The sequence below is a fragment of the Heloderma suspectum genome, chromosome 14 (assembly GCF_057233095.1).
Source record: "Heloderma suspectum isolate Gila_16-S chromosome 14, 16-S_ref, whole genome shotgun sequence".
Classification (NCBI taxonomy): domain Eukaryota; kingdom Metazoa; phylum Chordata; class Lepidosauria; order Squamata; family Helodermatidae; genus Heloderma; species Heloderma suspectum.
The window spans coordinates 21,786,549-21,810,505 of NC_139471.1; the positions used below are offsets into that span (position 1 = coordinate 21,786,549).

Here is a 23,957-nt window from a genome sequence, read left to right on the forward strand (position 1 = left end):
AATTGAGAATAAAACTACCAGGAACTGATAAAAAACCGAAACACCCAACCACGTACTGTCAAATGCCTGGGAGTAGAGGAAATTTAATAGAATTGTCAGGTGCACGAAGAATGCTATTTATCCCCCCACCCCACCCCACCCCAGTTGTCTGCCTAGTTGTCAAAATTTAGACTCCTTCCCGAACACAGTGCTCTTCAGATGTGTTGGACTGCAACCCCCATCATCCCCAGCCAGCATGTTGGGAGTTGTAGGCCAATGCATCTGAAGGCACCAGGTTCCTACACCAGGGATGAGCAGAAGGTGGATCTCCAGATGTTTTGGACTTCAGTGCCCAGAAGTTCTTGCCAACATGGCGAAAGGTCAGGAATGTTTGGGGTTGAAGTCTAAAACAACTGGAGATCTATTTTCTGCCTACCCCTGCTCTGCAGAGATATGTGGGGCTGGTTGTGATTACTCCCCAGTGGGGAAAAAGCTGTCTTAGTTGTAGAGCTCCTGCTTTATCTGCAGGAGAGCCCAGCAGCTCCTGTTAAAAGGATCCAGTTGCAGCTGCAGGCGACAAGAAAACCCCTTTTCTACCAGTGAACCTGCAGAGCCACTGTCTGTCAAAGAAGAGAGCACTGAGCTAGATGGATCAATAGCTTGGCTCTGGATTATTTATTTATTATGCATTCATTTACAGCATTTTTACCCCACTCTTCAGACAAAAAGAAGGCTCCCAGAGCGGCTTACACAGATTAATGATAAGACCATCCCAGCCTTTAGGATTAGAATCTAAACGACATGGTACATGGTTCCAGTGTGGAGTCCAGCAGTCCAAAACCTTAAAGGGTGGGGGAGAGAAAAATAAATTAGGGGACAGTTTTCAGCACCTCCTACTCTGTACCTGTGGGTGTATTTGCACTTGAGGTGTTCCTGTGTGTTAAGAGTTTGTTAAGTCCCATGTTTATAAAGACTTACTGTTGGTGAATAAATACGATGCACAGGGTCTTAAGCAGGAATGGAATAGGGAACTGGATTGTCCCATTTTGCCTAATCAGTGGATGGCGCTTCAGAGTCTGTCTCTGAAGTGTCTGTGGGCCTCACGGTACGCCTTATTTGGCAAAAACTCATGTTCCACGTCTATTGGACGCCACAACTTCTCCTTAATAAGGGTTTGTCTAAGTCGGCTCATTGCTGGAGATGCAAAACAGCTAATGCTTCTTTTACACATATATTTTGGCAGTGCCTGAGAGTTGCCTCTTTTTGGGAGGAGGTTATTATATGGATAAACCTTGTCTTGGAACATTCTTTATTATGACGTACATGTCCTCTTAAATTATCTACCTGCTTCCTGAAGATAACGCCTGGTTTGGGTAAATGGATCCTCAGCGCCCTTTTGACAGCTAAAAGACTGATATTACAACATTGGAAGGATAAACATAATGCAGTGGATTGAGGAGCTAACAATGCTTTCAACATTTGAATGGGTGGTATATAGATGCCACTTGCAAATGGATACTTATAGGGATATTTGGTCTGCTTTTGTTGAAGTTTATGTATCATTCTTAGAAAGCTGTGTGTGTGTGTGTGTGTGTGTGTGTGTGTGAGAAAGACTAACAAGAGAATATTAGACTATATTTTAAGCTGAAGTTCTGTTAGTTAAAGCTGCACTTAAACAAGATATTTGCAGCCCTGGATCATAACATTGTAAATCCATGTGTTGCATTACCTACAGTTACATACCTCCAAGAAACCACTTCTTTCAGGACCACAATTACTAACAAAACTTCTTGCATTAGACAGTTGTTAACAGGCATTCTACTTATGTGGTTTATTTAACTGAATGTTTTTAAAAAAGGATGTTGTATGCAATATATGTTGTATGCAATAGGGAAAACTACAATGGACCTAAGAACAAGATTCCGTAATCACAAATGGGCAATTCTTACCAAAAGACTGGAGCAGCCTGTTGCAAGACATTTCACCTCTCCTGGACATAGTCTCTCAGATTTACAGTTGGTTCCAGTAGAACAAACAAAAGACCCTGATATGCTTGACAAAAGGGAAAATCTCTGGATCTATAGACTCAGAACTCTTAGTCCAAATGGCCTTAATCTGGAGGTCAATTTGTTAACATTACCCCAATCATACCTCAATTTTTCCTCCTAAGGAACTTTCATCTCCAGGCATTCCAAACTGCCAGTTAACAGCACAGCTACTGATGAGGGCAGAAGCCAAAACGTTGAGCTTAAATATATTTTTGAATACTCTGTTGTTAGACTGTCTTACACATTTTACCTTAAGACTGACGGCATCCACAGTGGATCCAGAGCCGCCTGGTTGCTTTGCTGTTGTGCTGCTTTGCACCAACCTCTCTCCATATATATATACACACACACACTTCATATGCATGCATTGAAATTGATAATGTAGCTACAATTGCTTCTTTAACCCTTTTTTGTTTTGTTGGAATTTCACAATAAAAAAATAATTTTAAAAATGTGAGTTAGTGCTCAGGATCGCACAGGCTATTATTCTAGTGCCTTTTGGGGAGGCTCCCATTCTCTAAGCCAGCCCTACCCAACCTGCCTACCTCCAGGTGTGTGGCCTACAACTGCTGTCATCCCCAGCCATCTGACTGGGAATGATGGGAACTGTGGTCCAGTATATGTGGAGGGCACCAGGTTGAGAACGGCTGCTCCAGGGTGGTGGGAGGTGCCTCTGAGCAACATCACCTTTTCTGTTGTTTTCAAGATGTTGCATGGGGGCGGGGTGTCTCAGTGATGCAAGCGAAAGCTGTTGTTGCAGCAGTCAGCTAGATGGGAAAGCCTTGGGGGTTGTGTGCACGCACGTGTGGAGTGCAGGGGGGAAGCAGCCGTGACAGTGTATTTCTGGAGCTGCTTGTCTCTAGAGAGGAAGGCGAGATGGAAAGCAGCCAGGGAAACACACCGTGCAGCGGAGAGCAGGTGGCACTGATGGGGCTTAGAGAGCGCGCAGGGATCAGAAGCGAGGCAGGCGGGAAGCAAAGGATAGGCAGGGCAGGGGGAGAATGTGCAGCCAACTGGGAGCTCTGTCCTACCCACAACATGGCCTGCCAGAATCTCTTTTCCATGGGATGCATTTCGCTCCACCTGCCTTCCGTGGTGCCAAAGCGGAGAAGGGCCGCAGATGCTGTGCCCACAAAAATGTCCTCGGACCAAACTCCGCTGAACTGCCCTGCACTTTCCTTGCATATGGCAGTCCTTGTTTGCAAAACAAAGGGCTGTCAGACAGTTGGGAAGATTTCCAGACTCCGTGTAGCTCCGTGTAGCTTTCCAAAAATGCCTTGGCTCAAACTTTGGTGGCCATCTCTCTACCATCCATGGGGTAGAAAGCCAGGGGCTTGAGCCAGGGGTCACTCGGGCACTGATCCAGGACACAATTTCACAGCTATGCAACACAGAATTCTGCATCTCTTCTCCCTTACTTTTTTCTTTTCTTTTTTTTAATGAAAAGTAGCTTTTGAAGATTGCAGAAGAACAGGTGTGTATAGGAGTAAATGCTTCATCCTTTCCCTTTCTGCTTTTTGTCCACTCAAAACCACCCACTCCCCAGCTGCTTTTTTCATGGTGCTGGTGGTAGGGTGTGTGTGGGGTGGGTGGGGAGATACAGGGACCATTGCACTAACTTTGCAACTGCCCCATCTCTGTGCCAGTTCAGCATGGGACTTGGGACCCTTGTGGAGAAAGTATCAGAGCGAACCTGCATGGGGAAGGGGTGGTTGCAAAGTCAGAGAACCTTCCGCCGCACCCTGGAACATCCTTCAGCAGTTCCTGGTGGCTGTTTGCCTGCAAATGTGCTAATTGCCTTTCATGTCTTCACATCATCAGAGGACTTCAAAGATGTGCAGGTGAATATCAAACTAGCTGAGCCCCACAACAGACCTGTGAAGCAAGAGCCTGGTAGGCAGAGGGCTGCAAGGAGAACTCAAGTGTCTGGCCTCCCTCTTGGCCCCTTTGTCTCACCACTAGGCAGAGAAAAGGGGACAGAGGTCTCTTCCAGGGAAATCACACATGCAGACACACGCACACACATCTACCTACCTTATCACCGTAAAACAACTGCTTCTTCTCACCTTCGGTGCTGCTGCTGCTGCTGCTACAAAAGCAATTGTCACCAAGAAGAATAAACATTTATCTGTCCCTAACAGAATTCTAAACAGGATATGGAAATAGTCATTCTTCCTGTCCAAAGGATGTCCAGCTCACAGGTCCAAGGGCTGGCAAGCATCTGAGCAAGATAAGCAAGCAAGCAGTCAAGCCATCTGGCTGCATAGCCTGCTGGTCTCCCTCATCAAGAAGTTGCCCAGACTAAGGGAGGAGGGAGAGGAGGCCAAGGAGCTTTATAGCAGGCAGTGGCGGGGGATTGGTTTGCTGGTGTCAGCTGATTCCCCCAGAGGAGGCGGCGGCTAGGCTGCAGCGGTGGTTGAGGTCTAGCTCAAACTACCAGCAATTTTTATTTTTAAACATTTATTTATAAATGTATGGGTCACCTTTTGACCCAAAAAGGGCCCTCAAGCTACGTTCCAATTCAAACTTAAAATAATTCTAAAATGTACATTAAAAAAAGTTTAAAACAATTAAAAAACTTTTTTAAAAAATCACTACCAGCAGAATTAAGAGCAGGAGAGAATCTTAAAAGCAGAGTGTGGAGCTAATACATTTAGGGTGCAATCCTATGCATGTTTAGACAGAAAAAAGTCCTGGCTATGGAATGCTGGGAGTTGTGGGGCTTTTTTCTGTCTAAATATCATATCAGTGTGCCCTAAAATGCTACATGGTCCCAGGACATGGTCTGAAGGCACATGAGGCACCTTGCTGAAGCTAAGCAGGTCTGGTCAGTGCTTGGAGGGGAGACCACCTGGGAACCACATGTAGCCACCTTGAGTTCTATGGTGGAAGAAAGGTGGGATATACATGTAATAAATACATAAAGCGGCCTGTCTAACACTGAATAAAGCTTAACTTCCTTTGGGAGAGAGTTCCACAGGTTTGGAGCTGCTGCGGGGAAGGCCCTGTCCAGTATTCAGGCCAACCTAACATCTCTTGGTGGAGAGACACGCTGAAGGGCATCTGAAGAAGTCTTAAACTACGGGCAGGTTCATATGGGAGGAGGCGTTTTTTTCAGATAACCTGGCCCCAAGCTATTGAGGGCTTTATAAGCAAGCACCAGTACCTTGAATTTGGCTTTGAGTGTAAAAAAAGCAGCAGCAGCAGACATCAACAAACCTTTTTATCAGCCTTCCCCAACCTGGCACCATCCAGGTGTGTTGGATTGCAACTCCCATCATTCCCAACCAGTGTGGAATGATGGGAGTTGCAACCCCACACACCTGGAGGGCACCAGGTTGGGGAAGGCTGGTTTGTTTCTTCGTTGTTGTCATCCTCTCCTCCTGTCCTTTGGGAGATAGGCGTAAAGTACCAACTGGTGCCCAGTCATCTTCGCCATATATCCATCCATTTTGGTGATGCTCTACAAAGGATGGTTGCTCCATTCTTCCCCAATTCCCTAACTTCTTCTTCTCCCTCCTCCCCGCCACTCTACAGGCTTCTGCCTCCCTCCCTCCCCACCCTTAATTGGGTCAGGCACCCTGAGTTGGGCTCCCCTGGTCCTTGCAACCGCAACCAACATGGAGGTAGTTTCCATAAGTGGTTTTATTACTGGTTAGATTTTTACAAATTCTGATAGCTGAACAGACTTTTTCACTTTTTAAAATTCTAAAACATCAGAACAACCAATGAAGGGCTTAGGACTAATTCAAAGTAACAAAACTCTTATTAACATTTTCTTTTCTTTCTTTTTTTTCTCTCCTTTTTGTTTGTTTGTTTGTTCTTTGCCCTGGTCATAAATATACAGAGAGGAAAAGGTGGCGACTGGGTGGGGAAAAGGTGTGTAGGGGGAGATGTGTGATCCAAAGGATGGGGGAACAGTATATAAGGCACATGGGCAGTCTTTGAAAATTACAGAAGCTTTAGCCAACTTAAATTAATTGCTGTTTCCCTTGCCCCATCCAGAAAACTGTACATTGACACAAATGTTGTGTGGCGAGTTGTTCTTCCAAGTTAATCCTCGGTCTGCCGCGGCTCTCGGACCAAAACGAACCACGCCGCTGCTCTCCCACTGCCCGGAAAGATCCTACGCTGTGGCTAGCCCAGCTGTGAGAATGTCTCTAGTTTAAAAAATACACTTGGAATTCAGCTAAGAATAATTTCCTTTTTTAAAAAAGAAAAACAGAAAGAGTCATCAGAAAAGATTTGTCAGCGTCGTCTGTGAAGGGCTCCGTGATTCATGGACTTCCAAGCTCCCGGGCACCGAACTCAAGACCGAGGTTACCGACGGCATACTGGGGTTCGTCAAGTCCGTTAAGGTGGTTGGGGTGCTAGACGGGCTCATGGAGGTGTTTGAGATTTCGGAAGCGGGGCCCGACGGCGTGCCAGCTTGCAGCGTCGAGTCGGAGGTCTTGTCCACCCCTGTGTTCTCCTGCCGTAAAAGGTTCCGTCTGAATTTGGCTCTGGCGTTTTGAAACCAGACCTAAAGCCATTCCATGGGGAGAAGAAGGAGAAGGAGAAGGAGAAGGAGGAGGAAAAAGAGTTGTCAGGTTTGGTTTGGTTTTAAACCCCACTGGATCAGTGTGAACAACAATGCTGGCTCCGGGTTTCTGGGGCCCTTGGGCAAGACACCCTCCACGCCCCCCTCAGGGAGTCCGGGTTTCTGGGGCCCTTGGGCAAGACACCCTCCACGCCCCCCTCAGGGAGTCCGCCTTCTTGCCACCATTGCCACCAGCAGCTCTGGCTGCTCATCCTCATTGTCATGACCACTTGCTTGCTTCTCAGGCAGGGAGCAAGTAGGCTGTAACATCTACTGCGCCTCCGCCACGGTTATCCGGCCAGAGCGAGAGGCGGGGGAACAAGCGGGCTTTAATGGGGGAAGAGGAGGCGCAACTCCAGGGGGTTCTGTCAGTGGGCCCCTGCTGGGTGTGGGCCCTTGGCAGGTGCCCAGCCATGCCTTCCCTTGACCCCTGAGCATACATTTCCAATGGCAAACGGATCCATGGATTTAGGCAAAGGCAGCCCACGTGGGTGCCTCGGGCACCAGATTCAGGTGGCGCCTCTCATGGGTTACCGACTCAGCTGCCCAAGCAACGGCTGAAACAGACCGTTTGTCTTCCCTTGTCAAGCTGGCAACACCGGCCTGCTCGGCCACCATCGCATTACCATTCTTTCTATTTATTTATTTTTAATTTGCAGGGAAATTTACAACATCAGTGTCCTTTCAACAAACAGAGAGCGATTGCATTTGTGTTGATACCATAAAAACAAATCAAACTAAACGAGATTAGTAACTTAAGTGTCACAACCGCATTAGCATGGTGCTCAGTTTGCGGCTTCTGTCGTTTGCGACAGAAGGGGGAAAGGGGGCTTCTCCACACAGAGGCTTCTTATCCCACAGTTTTACTGGGGCTTCTGCTTCCAGATTCTTTGCAGGATTAAGATTGGCCCTTTACATGCAGTCCCCTCCACTTTTCCCCCCTTTAAATGCGAGTTCTATATGTTTCATTACACAGCCACTAGATGGCACTGTGGTATAGCTCCTGTCATTGCATGACTTCCTCTTTTCAGAGAGAAATTCAACTTGTTGTATTTTAATGGCTCATTATCTCCAATCTAAAAAAAAAAACAGAATAAAGCTCAGAAGACATGGGAGAAGCCCTGAAGGCTGATGACGTCATGTAAAGGACCCGCAAACATCCGTGAGTAACCAATCTCAATCGCAGGATCAAAGCCCCATGTGGAGAAGCCCTAAGAATGTTGCAGGAAATCTGTTCCTGGGATTTAGTACATGGATACATTTTTCACTAACATCCTGGGATGTTTTGGACCTTTGCAAAAACCTGTTCTGGATTTTCTTAGAACAGCATTTTCCTCAAACCTCCTAGACTGTTCTTCCAGCCATGTTTTACTGTGTAGTTGTGAAAGTGTACGTGCATGGAACAAATGCAAGGGAATACTGACAGCATTTCTTGCCTGGGGGGTGCCATTTGATCTAGGGGGACCTTTCCCAACCTGGTACTCTCCAGATGTGTTGGAATACAGCTCTCATCACCAGCAGAAAGAATCCTGGCTGAGGGTGATGGGAGTTGTAGTCCAACACATCTGGAGAGCACAGGTTGGGGAAGACTGATCTAGGAACAGCCCTGAATAGAACAATGAATCAAAGGTCAGCTGAAAGAGAGTCTAATTCTGAAAGTTCTACAGAAAGGTGTCAGACTAAGTCCAGGGAGAGCTGAGTTCGAATCCCAGCTCACTCCTATTGAGTGACATTGGGCCAATCACTGTCTTTCAGCCTAACTTATGTCACAGGGTTGTAATGAGAATAATGTGACAGAGGAGCAGAATACACATGTACAAGGAGTTTTTAACTTACTGACAGCTACTAAACAATTCATAAGTAAGAAGGGGCCAGGTTGTAAGGAGTGGATAAGTAAAGTTTCACCGAAGTAAGTGAAATTATGAGACGAAGGGTTGGTAGGCAACAGAATTCTAAATTTATGGCCAATTGGCAACCTTTTACTGAGTTTGGGATGGTAAGACATAATATTAATATCAGCTATTTTGCTATGCTGTAATATTGATGTTCTATTAATCAAAAATAGATATCTATATTTATGATACATACTACCTAATTTGTATCATATACTGTAATCATTTTATAATGTAATGTTTATGCACACTAATAAACATGAATAAAGAAAAGAAAATGATTGGGGAAACCATTTCAGCATTTTGAACTCCTTGTGGTGATAAGGGGGTGATATAAAACACAATGACGCATTATGATCAATAATAAAAGTTCTCAGCACTGCACCTGACTGAGCAAAAACAGCCTGTGTCCCTATCTGATGAAACACAAGGGCTTTCCTTGACTTGTAAACGACTTTGACACCGCTCTGTTTCTACTGTTCTTGTTGCAATATTATTAATGCATTTATTATTTTACATTACACTGGTATTTGTATATTGTATATTATGTAAGCCACTTAGAGATCAAGTGGTATAGAAATTGTATGAATAAATAAATAATATTTCTCATTTCAATTTGGGTGTAAAGCCAAATACACAGAATGCTCATCAGCATGACAAATCCCTCTCACCTGCACATATTCACCAGAAAAGGGGAAGACAGGTTCAAAGGCACCATGCCATTGGCTATGGCAGTTGTGGGCCAAAACATCTGGTGAACACAAGTTGCCAACCCATCCTTTAAGCATTGAACTGCCGTGTTTTTGTTTTGTTTGTATTTTTAATGGAATATGTATGCAGCCTTGAAGGCCATACTGGTAGAAAGGCCTCAGCCTCTTTTATATCGATCAGCGTAGAACACTATACATGTCTTAGATGTAAGCTCCTCGGAGCAGGGCCACCTCCAGGTTTCTGCAGGCCCTTGGGCAAGGCCCCCTCCATGGGCCGCCTCTCTCCGTGAGTCCACCTTTTCACCAACATGGTCACCAGCTGCCATGCCTCCTCCTCCACTTTCTTATCATTGCGACCGCTTGGTTGCTTGACATGCACCCAGGCCGCGGCATCTCCTGCCCCTCCTCACCACCCCCAGCGCTGCCTGGCCAGGGCATGCAGCAAATGCGCAAGCTGGTTGCAGCGCTGAACAGGAGGAGTTGCTCCAGGGTGCTGTTGTGGGCCCTTGGGAGATGCCCAGCCATGCCAGGCCTGCCACTGAGTTCAATGGGACTTATTCCCAGATAAGCGTGTACATGACTGCAGCCTCAATGGCTCATAAGAAAGGAGGACGGATATAGACAAAGGAAGCTTGGAGATGAGATAATCACTCTTCTTTCTAATTCCTGCAGCCCAGTGTACATAGTCTCAAGAGGCTGCTCTGCGCCTGGAGCTAGGCCATCTCTTCTCCAGTCAGCCTGCTAGTGCCAGCAAAATCTCAAGGGAGGCAAAACAAGAGATTTCTGGGCTCGTGAGCCTATTGTGGCAAGAAGAAAAAGAGGTGGGAGTCACCCAGCAGAACACTAACAGTTTGTAGGGACACGATGCAAACTTTTATAGGGAGAAAGCATCCATTCTATGCGCACACACAGCAAGATGTGCTTATGGCAAACATATACCCTACGAATAACTATTGAATTTTTGAACAAGGATGATGTATTTATCTATAATAAGGATATTTATACCCCACTTTTTGGCCCTAAAATGCCCCCCCCACAACCCCTGCTGCCTCCAAAGTTCAGGTCCCTGAATCCAAGACAAGACACAGACAGAATATTATCTAACTGAAACAGGTAAGCAGTATCTACCAGTAGACACTGGTGGTTCTGATGCCAGTGGGACAGTGAATACAGTCTGGGTTTCAGTCAGAACCAGTCAGAACTCTAGAGGAGCTCTCCAAGGTGCTTCCGCACCTTGGAGAGCTCCTCTAGAGTTCTGACTGGTTCTGACTGAAACCCAGAGTGGATTCACTGCCCCACTGGCATCGCAGCCACCAGACTCCACTGGAGATAACAGCAGGGGATCCGGGTTGCTAGGGACTCATGCCAGCCAAATCTCTCTATGCACCATGTGCTGCTTGCACAGGGACCACATGTGGCCTGCAAAGCCCCAAGGACTCACCCGCATGGCCCCTTCCCCATCGGGGAGGACGCTGTGCAGGGAAAGCGCCCCTGGGTGAGCCGGGGGGGGGGGCACTCCTCCAGCTGCCAACTCAGTCAGGGCGCCTTCGCTGGTATCTGCTCATCCACATGCTGCCACTTCTTCCCCAAAGCCTCCAGTGATGAACTTTGCACATGTGAATCCCCCTGAAGTCATGCCAGCTTCAATTGCTAGTAGCCATCTAAAGCTGGCCCACAGTCTCCCAGAAAGCCCAGAAATCAGGGCTCCAAGCATCCCTTGCCATAGTCATTTCGAGTTCACAAAAAACCACCACACTGACTGCTTATTTCTCTGTGTCTGCCAATAAAGCAGTGGTGTAAAACCTCAGGCCCAGGGGCCGAATCCAGTCTTAAGTGGGTCCCCAGAGGGCCATGCCTCCTTTTCCCTGGCCCCACCTCCTTTCCTCAGCCACAGATTGTTTGGCAGTTCCACAGCTTTTGTGCATTTTCCCCCATTCCAGAAGGCTGAAAGGCAGGAAGAGCATTAAGCTAAAACATCCTGGTGTTTTTGGCCCGGACACTTTTGCCCTTGGCCCTGCCCACACTGGAATGCGGCCCCCAAGAGCTTCTCCAAAATGGCTTGTGGCCCGCAGGCTAAAAGGGGTTCTGCACACCTGCAGTAAAGGCCGGAATGGGAAGTCTTTCAATGGTGACTCTCTGCAATTGTTGTCTCACCTGTTCTGTGGAGTTCTACAGATCTGGGAGCTGTAGGACTGTTTTCTGTTTAAACATGCATAGGATTGCACCCTTAGATGACTTTAAAAGAAGTTGAGATGAATTTACAGAGGGTAAATCTATCCATGGCTACCAAGTCACCAGGCCTTATAAAGTTCCGAAGAATATAAAAATATTCATGCAGCTAATGAAGCAGATGAAAGCAGACGGCACAATATACCTGGTGTCTCGAAAAGTGCTCCAAGACACTGTGGCTTTTGCTGCCACAGACTAACAGGACAGCAAGAACGGAATTGCTCCCAGCGTTTCTATCCAGCGTCAGGCTGGGTGAGAAATGGTCCCATGGTCCAAAACAGGCAGAGGTCATGTCCCGGGGCAGTAAGCAAAGATCAGAGAGAGTGAAATGAGAGGCATCAGTAAGGCACTGGGGTCTCAAGCCAGAGACTCTGGTAGGGGGATCCAGGGGCCGTATCCTCCAAGCACCTGTGGCAGTTTTTCAGAAGAAGGTGTTGCGGGATGGCTGGACGGCTGCCTCCTGTGCTGCAGCGCCACACCTGTGGATGGCCAGAGGGCGGTACTGCGGCTCCGAGCAACTTTCCTCTGGCGAGAAGACACCTTCATCAGGGGACTGTGCTTGGACAGCCCTTCAGAGTGGGACACCTGTTCACCTTTCCCTGCCTTTGACTGTGTGCCTGCCCCTCTGGCTATCCCAGCCCCTTCTGTGCTGCTCCGAACCCTGGCGCATCCCTGCCTCCTTCGCTCTCTGATCTTTGCTTACTGCCCCGGGGCGTGACCTCTGCCTGTTTTGGACCGCGGGACCATTTCTCACCCTTGCCAAGGCCTGACGCTGGATAGAAGCGCTGGGAGCTCTTCCATTCTTGCCGTCCTGTTAGTCTGTGGCAGCAAAAGCCACAGCGTCTTGGAGGACTTCTCGAGACAGCAGGTATATTGTGCCGTCTGCTTTCATCCACTTTGTTAGCTGCATGAATATTTTTATATTCTTTGGAACTTTATAAGGCCTGGTGACTTGGTAGCCATGGACAGACTTACCCTCTGTAAATTCAACTCAACTTCTTTTAAAGTCATTTAAGGGCACAATCCTATGCAGGTTTAGACAGGAAGAAGCCCTACGACTCCCAGCATGCCCCAGCAAGCATGACCGGCTAGGGAATGCTGGGAGTTGTAGGACATTTTTTCTGTCTCAATCTGCATAGGATTGTGCCTAAGCTTTTTTAAATATTTTCCAGCTCTCTAGTATCCTTTTTTTTGGTTGTTGTTTTATTTTTTAGACAGGACAACAAGAACCGTACAAAGTATTGACTGGGGATTATGGGAGTTGTAGTCCAACACATCTGGAGGGCACCAGGTTGGCAAAGGCAGTCAAATATTATGTACTAATAGTGATCTCAGTTCTCAAAGTGCTGAAGCTTATGTAACCAAAATGCACCACCCACACAAGCTGGAGGTATCAGCAGGTGCGAGTACCTAAGGTTTGCAGAATACAAAAAAAAAGCATCTTTAGATAAAAACTTAAGGGGTTAAAAAAAAAACACCAAAGAGCTCAAGGGCTTAGCAGGATCAGTGAGCACACAATGCTGGGTGACCATTGCGTGGGGAGAATGGGAATTGAGGGGTCAGAATGGAGTCTCCTCAAAGAGAGCATAACTGGCTGGCTGGCATCCTAAACAGGTGCACTCTTCACTGCAGGTAGAGTGTGGTTGCAGGTCCCACTTGAAGATTTGTATAGGGCATTACTGTATTGTACTGGAAACTTCCTTTGTAATCCCTTTTCTAATAATCCCTACCTTGGAACGTGCCTTATTTTTAACAGCACTCTGAGTCAATGTTTTCATTGAACTACTTGCCACAAACCAAAGATATCTTTCCTAGATAGCTGCTACCAGTTAGGGGTGGGTTTTTGGGTGGGGTGGGGTTGTCCTAATGTGTATAATTGCACTTACATACACAGAACTTCACTTGCCATTTTGTTTCCCACAGTTTGGAGAGATCCTTTTAGAGCTCTGTAGTCTATTTAGGTTTCCACCATCCTAAATAATTTGGTGTCATTCATAAATTTGATCAGTCCAAACTCCAGATCATTTATGAACAAGTTAAGTAGCATAAATCTCACTTCCATTGCATGAACTGTTTGGTCTTATATTCTCCTTCCTGTTCTTTAACCAGTTAAGAACACCTGTCCCTTTGTTCCATGACTGCTAGGTTTATTCATGAGCTTTTGTTGAGGGGCTTTGTCAAAAGCTTGTTGGAAGTCCAAGTCAACCATGACTACTGGATTATCCCATCCAGCTGATTACAGACACGCTCAAAGAACTCCACGGGGTTGGTGTGTCAAGAATTCCCTGTGCAGAAGCCATGCTGATTTCTCTTCAGCAAGACTTGTTCTTCGATATGCTTGACAGTTTGATCTTGAATAACGCTTTCTACCAAGTTACCCGGAACAGATGCTCAGCTAACTGGCCTGTAATTTCCCTGATCCCTCCTGGAACCCTTTTTTAAAAAATGGTCTTACATTAGCTACTTTCCCATTTTAAGGACAAGTTGCATATTTATGTTAAATTATCAACAATTTCATGGCAAGGCTGCTGAAGAACTCATAAGTCTATGCCAGCCTTCTCAGCCTGGGGCTTTCCATATGTTTTGGACTACAGCTCCCATTGTTCCCGACAACTGACCATGCTGGAAGGGGCTGATAGGAACTGTAGTCCAGAACTTCTGGAGGGCACCAGGTTGCAGAAGGCTGGTCTATACCATCCTGACAAAAGTGACTCTTTATTTTATGACTTGTCAGTTTGCTGATGCTGGCCTGGCTCTTCAGTCTGAAGTAAACAGATCCATTACTTCGTTATGGTTGGACTCAATGGCCTTGTAGGCCCCTTCCAACCCTACTATTCTATGATTACTACTCACCGCAGCAGCCACTACATTGGCAAAGTGCATTCCCATCATTACTGCATTTCCCAGAGAGGGAATGCAACTGCCACAATTCCCTGAGGCCTGGCTTTTGGTGTCACTTTGCCACAGACTGATTTGCTCCAATCCAATGGAGAAAATGCAAATGTAAAAGTGGGACTGTGCACACATTTTCTGGACTGAGAGATCAATCCAATTGCCTCCCCTCCAACTGAGCTGGCCCAAGACATTTTGCTGCCTACGGCAAAGGACTAGATAGCCCCCCCCCACACACACACACATCCTATGTGCAGAAGACCACCAGTGTGGTATAGTGGTTAGGTCTCTGGAGACCCAGAGACTGGGTCTCTGGAGACCCAGGTCTGAGCCTCACTCAGCCATGAAGCACATAGGGTGACTTTGGGCCAGTCACTGACTCTCTGCCTAACCTGCCTCACGGGGTTGTTATGAGGATAAGATGGAGAGGAGGAGGAACATGTAAGCCATCTTGAGTTTCTTGCAAGTGGAAAAAAAAGGCAGGATTTAAATGTAAGATTGCCTTCCCCAGTACACACCTGTGTGATCATTAAAATCACCAGAGGAGGTCTTGCTGGTGGTAATGTGACCTGCAGACTGCCATCTCGCAGCAACGAGGGAGCAGGCCTCCTCTGTGGTGGCACCCAGTTTATGGAATGGTCTCCCCACTGGTATTCGGGTGGCACCAACTGTATCATGCTTTAGGCGCCACACAAAGACCCATTTCTTTACCAAGCCTTCCCTGAGGGAATGTGCTGCCCAGTCTGTTTGCTTGTAATCACGGTGTTGTTTTAATTGATTTTAATTGATTGCAACATTTTATATTACTGTTGTAGCAATTTTTATGTATTTTCATTGTATTTTCATGCATATTATAAAATATATGGTGAGAACCGCTTAGAGGTATTTTGAAATATGTTCAGCAGTATATAAATCTGTTAAATAAATAAATAAGAATTGATAATAAATAACAAAACCAGACCAATGGCAGACTCTTTGTTCAGCACTGGCGATAGGACAAGGTCCCCCACAGTAGCAAAGAGCTACAGGCTCGTTTAGGGGGCGCAAGGCAAACCTTGTGCCTCACATAGTACTCTCCTCCGACAAACAGCTGGGCGGGCCTGCCTGCACCATTACCTGCAGCATCCGCTGCCTCATTCTGCCTAATAGTAGGGCCGGTCCTGAACCCCCAAAGAGATAAGCAGATCTATAAGGCAGAATATTCTGCCTAATAGTAGGGCCGGTCCTGAACCCCCAAAGAGATAAGCAGATCTATAAGGCAGAATATTCTGCCTAATAGTAGGGCCGGTCCTGAACCCCCAAAGAGAAAAGCAGATCTATAAGGCAGAATATTCTGCCTAATAGTAGGGCCGGTCCTGAACCCCCAAAGAGATAAGCAGATCTATAAGGCAGAATATTCTGCCTAATAGTAGGGCCGGTCCTGAACCCCCAAAGAGATAAGCAGATCTATAAAGCAGAATATTCTGCCTAATAGTAGGGCCAGTCCTGAACCCCCAAAGAGATAAGCAGATCTATAAGGCAGAATATTCTGCCTAATAGTAGGGCCGGTCCTGAACCCCCAAAGAGATAAGCAGATCTATAAAGCAGAATATTGTAGCACTTCCTCACAAAAAAAGCTGCAAAATTTGCTTGATGAGAGAAGGAAATGAGAAATGAGTAGGTGCAGCGCCAGCAATGGTCTCTTTTTATACATGCCTGATCCCGTGGGCCTCTGATTTCAAGGGAGCGAAGAGTCCACTCTGGGTTTCAATCAGAACCAGTCAGGACTTTAAAGAAGCTATCCAAGGTGCTGAACACAATCCCCAAGAGGGTGCAGCACCATGGATAGCTCTTTGAGAGTCGATTGGTTCTGGCTGAAACCCAGAGCGGACTCTCCGCCCCACTGACATCGGAGCCCCCTCCACTGGGCATGGAATTAAGCTCCACTCTGCTCAACGGGGAAGACGCAGCAGCCGCACCTTCTTCAACCTGAAGTTCTCTGGGTGTGTTGAACTACAGGTCCCATCACCCCAGATCAGCATGGTTGGATGATGGGAGTTGTAGTCTGGCACATCTGGAAGCTCCCAGGTTCGCGGCGAGCCTCCTCTGGATTGTGCAACATTTAAATCAGCAGCGGACAGCGTTGGAGGGCTCCAGGGACCGCCCCTGCTGCTGCCCAGCCTCTGCCTTCAGCGGGAGTGGCAAAAATAGTCAGCCATTTGCTGCCGAATTTCAGCAACATAATGTTCTACATTTGATCTTAGCGAAAGAGGCAACCCTTCCGCTTCTAAACTTTGAGCTAATTTCCCATCCCCATGGCTGGCTGGGGAATGCTGGGAGTTGTAGGACTTTTTTCTGCCTGAACTTTGCATAGCATTGCACCTTTAATGACTATGAATTGTTGGCTTTAACATTTTATGTGTTTTTATGTATTTTATGCTATGCTTTTCCAGTTCCAGGGCTCATTGTAACCAATAACATCAGAATATCAGAACAGCCCTGCTGGATCAGGCCAAGGGTCCATCTAGTCCAGTGTCCTGTTCCCACAGTGGCCGACCAGCTGTCAACCAGGAACCCCCAAGCAGGACACGAGCGCAACAGCACCCTCCCACCCATGTTCCCCAGCAACTGGTGTACACTGCCTCTGGTACTGGAGGTAGCACACAGCCATCAGGACTAGTAGCCATTGATAGCCGTTTCCTCCAGGAATGTGTCCAATTCCTTCTAAAGCCATCCAAATTGGTGGCCATCACTACTTCCTGGGGTAGCAAATTCCATAGTTTAACTCTGCGCTGTGTGAAGAAGCCTTTCCTTTTATCTGACCTGAATCTCCCACCAATCAGCCTCATAGGAGGACCCCGGGTTCTAGTATTTTAAGGGAAGGAGAAAAATGTCCCCCTATGCACATTCTGCGCACCAGGCATAATTCTGTACACCTCTATCATGTCTCCCCTCACCCTCCTTTTTTCCAAGCTAAGCATTCCCAGCTGTTGTAATCTCCTCTCATAGGGGAGGTGCTCCAGCCCCGTTTAGTTGCCCTTTTCTGCACCTTTTCCAGCTCTGGGTTCTAGTCCCCACTCGGCCATGGAAGCTCACTGGGTGACTTTGGGCCAGTCACAGACTCTCAGCCCAGCCCACCTCACAGGGTTGTTGTTGTGAGGATAAAATGGAGAGGAGGGTTATGTACTCCGCCTTGGGTTCCTTAAGGAGGAAAAAAGGCGGGATATAAATGTAATAAATACATACATACATACATACATAAATCAGAAGATAAATCAGACCAAGGATCTGATTAATAATAATAATAATAATAATAATAATAAGATAATAATAATAATAAGAAGAAGATAAATCAGACCAAGGATCCATCTATCCAGCATTCTGTTCTCACAGTGGCCAAGCAGCTTCCCACGGGAAACCCACAAGCAGGACAGGAGTGCAACAGCACCCCAGCAATGGGTGTAAGTAGGCTTACTGCCTCTGATCCTGGAGCATAGAGCCATTGGGACTAGCAGCCACGGGCAGCCTTCTCCTCCAGGAATTTGTCTAACCCCCTTAGAAAGCCACCCAAGTTGGTGGCCATCACTACAGCTTGTGGAAGTGAGTTCCATAGTTTAACTCTGTGCTGCGAGAAGAAGTCCTTCCCTTCATCTGCCCTGAATCTCCCACCCATCAGCTTCATGGGAGGACCCCGCTGGGTTCTGGTATTATGAGAGAGGGAGGAAAAAAAGTCCCCCTATCGGCTTCCTCCACACACATAATGGTCACTACCCAGGCCATGCAGTAAACATGTCAGGAAGAATACGGAGCAAGATCACCGATGGCTCCTCTTCAGACTACAGAAAGGGGGGAAACAACAACTCAGAATACCTCCTTCTTGGTGCGTCACTGGCCCCAATCCAGCCCCAATGGAGAGACATTATCCCATCCCTAATAAGTTATAGGATGCCTGCTGAACTGCCCTTCTACTGCATGGTTTTAAACAGGAAGAGGCCTCTCCCTTCCTCCCACAGGCCACAGCTCACTGCCAGAGCCCCTGCTTTGCATGCAGAAAGTCCTAGGTTCGAGCCCCAGCATCTCCAGATAGGGCTGGAAAAACTCCTGCCTGAAACCCTGGAGAGCCGCTGCTGCCAGTCAGTGTCGACAATACTGGGGTAGATGGACCCAGTGTCTGACTCAGTATAACTCCTATGTTCAGCCCTTTCTTCAGAATCATAAGGACTAGAATCTTACTTTATTTTTAGGCGAAGGACAATAGCTCAACGGCAGAGCACATGCTTTGCATGCAGAAGGTGCCAGGTTCAGTCGCCAGCACTCCAGGGATGGCTTGAAAAGACCCTTGCCAGAAACCCTGGAGAGCCGCTGCTGCCAGTCAGTGTTGACAGTACCGGAGAAGGTGGACCGAGGGTCTGACTCAGTAAAAAGGCATCTTCATGCGCAACTCAGAATGAAAACAACCACTTGAGAACCCCAAATCATGCTCAGGTTTGCGGAACATCTTTCAGCACACTTTGATTCACTCTTTGTTTGTGTAAACAAATCAGTCAGAGAGGCTTTTTATCCTCGGGTAACTCAGCTGAGGTGACCAGGACACTGCTGGACTCCTATACCTTTAGCTATATATGCTAATTGTGAACTCAGTTCTCAGTTCCGTGTGTGGATCATTATGTAGCCAAAACAGCACCACCCGTGCACAAAAGTGAGGTACCAGCAGGCTTGGGGAAAACCTGAGCCTTGCAGAAGTACCGAAGGGGAAGAGGAGGAGGAGGAGGCGCAGCAGCTAGGAGGGCAAAAAAATAAATAAAAAATCCCCCTAACCAACCCAATGACAATCTAGCATACTGAACAGCCGCAGAATCTTGAGTCAGCTGGAAAAGAACAACCGGAACGCTGTGGGAAGGGGGAACAGAATAGAGGGCCCTGCAAAAGGTTGCAGGTTCCACTCGGAATTGGATGGGATTTCAGCCTGCCCAGTTTCTCATGGAAAGGCACTAAAAGGTCTGCCTCTGCAAACTCATGCAGTAGCCTTCCCCCTGGCTAGCTGGGAATGATAGGAGTTGCAGTCCAACCCATCTGGAGGGCACCAGCTTGGAGGAGGTGTTTTAAAGGCAACAGCCCACCAGTGTATTTGGTTGCCTCGAACCAGGGCTGTCTCTCTTTGTGCTTCAAAATAAAATGTAATTCTTTGCCCAGGCAATCTACTTCTTTAGATACTGTGGCTTGTACAAATTATGCAAACATGCATATTTTCTCTTGTTTTGCAGACGTTATTTATTAGACATAATTTTGCTTAATTTGTTCTGGTTTGGGTCATTTGGGGTGGGGGAGGACAAGGAGCTTAGCAATGCACTGAAGCCAAATGCCTGGAGATCTCCTTCAGCTATCCTTCCTGGCTTCCCCGATACCCACAGGCATTGCCCACATACTTTCAAGCATTTCTTCATAGCTTTATAAGGGCTAGAAGCTTGCCTCCCACACAAAAAAAGTTGCAATCTGAGATCCTTAGGAAGTTGGATTCTGTATCCAGCTTCATATTTGTTTGTTTATGTTCCTGTGGAATTGATCACAGCACATACAGCCCTGTTTATGACGCTGTAAACAGATCTACAGATAGTGTAGAATCTACAGACTCACGGGGAATATTTATCCAGCAAGCTTATATCCCACTTTTCCTTCATGGTGGAACTCAAGGCAGGGTACGTGAGGGTTCCCAGGGGACAATCCATGTAGATACTGGCCAGGCCCAGACCTCCTTAGCTGTGGGCAGAAAGGAGATCTCCAGATAATTTTGGACTTCCACTCCCAGCATTCCTGGTCATTGGCCATGCTAGCAGGGGCTTCTGGGAGTTGAAGCCCCAAACATCTGGAGATCTACCTTCTGCCCACACCTGCTTTAGACCAGCCTTCCCCAGCCCTCTGCCCTCCAAATGTGTTGGACTCCCGGCTGGTTGGGGGATGCTGGGAGTTGTAAACCAACACCAGATTGGAGAAGGCTGCTGGAGGGTGCAACCCTATTAATTGCGCCCTTGACAACTGTAAGCCCCCAAACTCATAAGAACATAAGAAGAGCTATGCTGGATCAGACCAGGGGTCCAACTAGTCCAGCTCAGAGACTTAAGATCATCCTATGCAGGGCAGGAGGAGCAGCGGAGGCGATCTTCCTCTCCCTGTCCTCCCACCCCACATTTTTCGCAAGGTGGGCTTTTTTGCATTTTGGAGATGGAGGGAAGGAGGTTGGAGGGGCCCCGAGAAAGCTCATGTCTTGGCCTCTCCAGTCCCCTCCTCTCCCCACCCACCGAAATGCCCCCTTTCCCCCCCTCTGAGGTTGAGTTCCCGACCTCAGAGACCAGCTAGCGTCATTCTTTCAGCTGTGAGGAGGAGCTGGGTCAGATCTCCACCTCCCCCTTACGAGGTCGGAGTGCTGTCGGAGGGGGGACTCCACACAATCCTATGTCCCCTCAGATGCTGTCTGGGGCCACTGGATTACTCTCCTAGGCCATGTCTGGGGATGAAAAGCCCTTTCCTCTTTGGATTTCCATGCTTTACCAAAGTGGTGCCATTTAGAGCATTTTACCAGACACAGTGGAAATGCAGCCACTAGGAGGGTAAACAGTCCTTCAAAAGGTGTGATGATTAACTTTACTGCTCTTTAATATTTGTAATATTTTAATATCTTAATATTTTGACAATTTCATTGTTGGATTTATTGTGCTGGTTATTTTATTCTTGTTGCTTTGGGTTTTTTTTATTATTGCAAGCTACTGGGAGGGCATCTGCCAGTTGGGTGGGATATAAATTTAGTAAATAAAGTCAGTCAATCAATGAAATAAAGCTCCCCTAGTCAGAATGGGGGTGGGGGGTGTTCTCTAGCTCCAGATTAGCTCAGTGGTAGAACACTTGCTCTGTGTGCAGTGCTGGTTCCAGGTTGTGTAGGCCCTCGGGCCCCCTCCCTCAGGGAGTCTGCCTTCTCACTGCCCCAGTTACCAGCGGCTCTTGCGCCTCCTCCTCTTCCTCATCATTGCTGCCACTTGCTTGCTCGACAGGCAGAGAGCCAGGGAGAACCAGGGAGCAAGCAGGCCGCGGCATCCGCTGCTCCTCCTCACCACCACCTCCATTGTCTGGGCCAGGGCGAGAGGCAGGGGAACGAGCCCCTTGCAGTGGGGAAGAGGAGGAGCATGCCCAGGGGGCAGGAGCCCAACCATGCTCACCCTTGACGCTGGCCTGTCTGTATAAGAAGGTCCCAGGTCCAATCCCTGACACCTGCAGTTAAAAGAATCAGATAGCAAATGACAGGGAAGGCCTCTGCTGGAGATGCCGGGAAGCCGCCGCCAGTCAGAGGAGGCCAGGAGGCGGCAGACGTCAGGCTCAGGGGGGTTACTTTGTGGTTGTTTTTACTAAGACCTCAGGGTCCGCTAACTAGAGTCAGTTGCAGACTACCGGGCTCAGGGGAGACATACACAGAGTAGAAGTAAGGAGCACAGTGCCTCAAAGAAAAGGCCGAGAATTTGTTTTCAGGACCAGAACGGAGCTTGCAGTGTTTTCACACAAAGATCCACTCCTGGTTCGGCCCGCCCCACCCCAAGAAAACACAAGCTTTCTTCATTTTAGCAGCCTAATTTAGGGGGGGTGGGCTTTTATTGTTGCTGCTGTTAAACAGCTGGGCGTCAGAAAACCTTGTCCATCTGCTGAAATCACCCAGAGATATCCCAGATCCCAGTTCAGCTTCTGCTCAGCCCTGCAGTAGACAATAAAATGCCTTCTCTGAAGCTCAAATATTTTGGCCACCTAATGCGAAAACTCACTGGAAAAGGCCCTGATGCTGGGAAAGACTGAAGGCAAAAGGAGAAGGGGACAGCAGAGGATGAGATGGCTAGATGGCATCACCGATGCAGTGAATATGAACTTGAGCACACTCCAGGAGAGAGCGGAGGACAGGAAGGCCTGGCGTGCTGTGGTCCATGGGGTCACGAAGAGTCGGACACGACTGAACGACTGAACAACAAAAGTGGATGTCTTCATGAGAGAGAGGTTCAAGAGCACAGCATCCCATGACTTGGTATCCCCCTAACTGTAGAGGTGTGGTGGACTGTGCTTACTTAGGGGTGAAGGAAAGATACTCAGCACACTTCAGAAACCCCCTGCCTTTATTTCTTGGCATACCCCAATGATGGCACTGAAAATAAATGTGGGAGCTTAGCTCCCACAGAGATCTGCTTCAGACTTGAATCCTGGGTCCTTCCTCATCATAACATATGGCTGTGCAGATCAGCAAAGAAACAGAAACTGGGATCCTGCCAAGGTGTTTAACAATGCAACCCTGTACATGTCTACTCAGAAGTAAGCCTCATTCAGTTCCATGGGGATTACTCCCGGGGGGTATAGGGCTACAACCTGAGTTTCCTGTTTAAAGCAGAGATTAACTATCCTCACTATTGTAGAGGAAAGCTACAAAATGTGCAAGCAAATTCTGATATGCACACAAGTCATGGGTGGCGATTCTGGGCCCTGCGGGAGTGTCCAGTTCTGTCAAAAACAACAACAAAAACCCAAACAGACAAACACACCCATCATCATTATATAAATAATATTCACTATCTGCAAATTAGGCAATGCATCTGTATTTGCATATCAATCAAATCTCAAAATAGGGGATTGTTAGCAGGGATTAATGTTTTCCGTGGCTCACTTGGGCTTAGCCCCAGTACCTATTTTCCATGCCAGGGTATAGCACCCTGAAACAAATAAAATAAGAACAGACTGCAGCAGTGCCCCTGAGCAGGTGCAAAGGGCATGTATTCAGCACGGAGTTACACTTGAGGCTAGGGATGCCAGAGAAATCTGCAATGGAACCAAATGAGTTTGGATTTTCATGCATCCAACTCCTGGATTCCACAGTGTACTGGCTTTCACCCTGTCTGGCAGATTATGCAGACTTGTGGGCTGGTTTTCCATCTTTCCTGAATTTTGTGCCATAGAAAAATATGCCCCCCCCAAAAAAAAACCCTAGCCAAAAATGCACATTTCCCCCATAGGCTAAAGCGTGAAAATGCACATTTGGGGGAATTTGCACATTTTTGCATGTATGCATCTGTGCAAATTTGCATTTGTGCAAATTCAGAAACAAAAAAAAATCTGATTCCCTTGATGAGCAGACAACGGAATGAAAGGCACCAGACAATCCACAAAACATACACGGAACTGATCTTACACCATCATACGCGCCTATTTGGGAGAGACTCCCTCATGGCTCAAGGGACAGGGGAAGAACATAATGCCGCTTAGATCACCGCTGTCCTCATCCTGACTGCAGCAGGGTCAACGTGATCTATGGCCGATCCGGCCAGGTGATGGCAGCTGTGCCTTCCAGGAGATGATGTGTGCCCCATCAGTCAGTTTGTCCCCAGGTGGAAATGGGAGCTGCACCTCCAGGTCTTTGAGGGCCCTTGGGCAACCCACCCTCCAAGGGCCCCCTCCCTCAGTGAGTCTAATTTCTCACCACCAGTGTCACCCGCTGCTCGTGCGCCGCCTCCTCTTCCTCCTCCTTGCCCCCACTTGCTCGCTTGGCGGGCAGAGAGCCAGGGAGCAAGCGGGCCATGGCGTCTCCTGCTCCTCCTCCTTCTCACCACCGCCCTTGTCTGGGCCAGAGCGA

At 47.6% G+C, this 23,957-nt stretch overlaps 1 protein-coding gene across 1 annotated transcript in view; it reads right to left on the minus strand.

The window, feature by feature from the left end:
- Window positions 1-5,660: 5,660 nt before the first annotated feature.
- Window positions 5,661-23,957, minus strand: part of LHX2 (LIM homeobox 2) — a 43,386-nt gene continuing 25,089 nt past the window's right edge. The window contains exon 5 of the mRNA XM_084821286.1: window positions 5,661-6,549. Within this exon, the coding sequence (XP_084677412.1) occupies window positions 6,262-6,549 (288 nt within the window). The 3' untranslated portion in view covers window positions 5,661-6,261. The remainder of the gene's footprint in view (window positions 6,550-23,957) is intronic.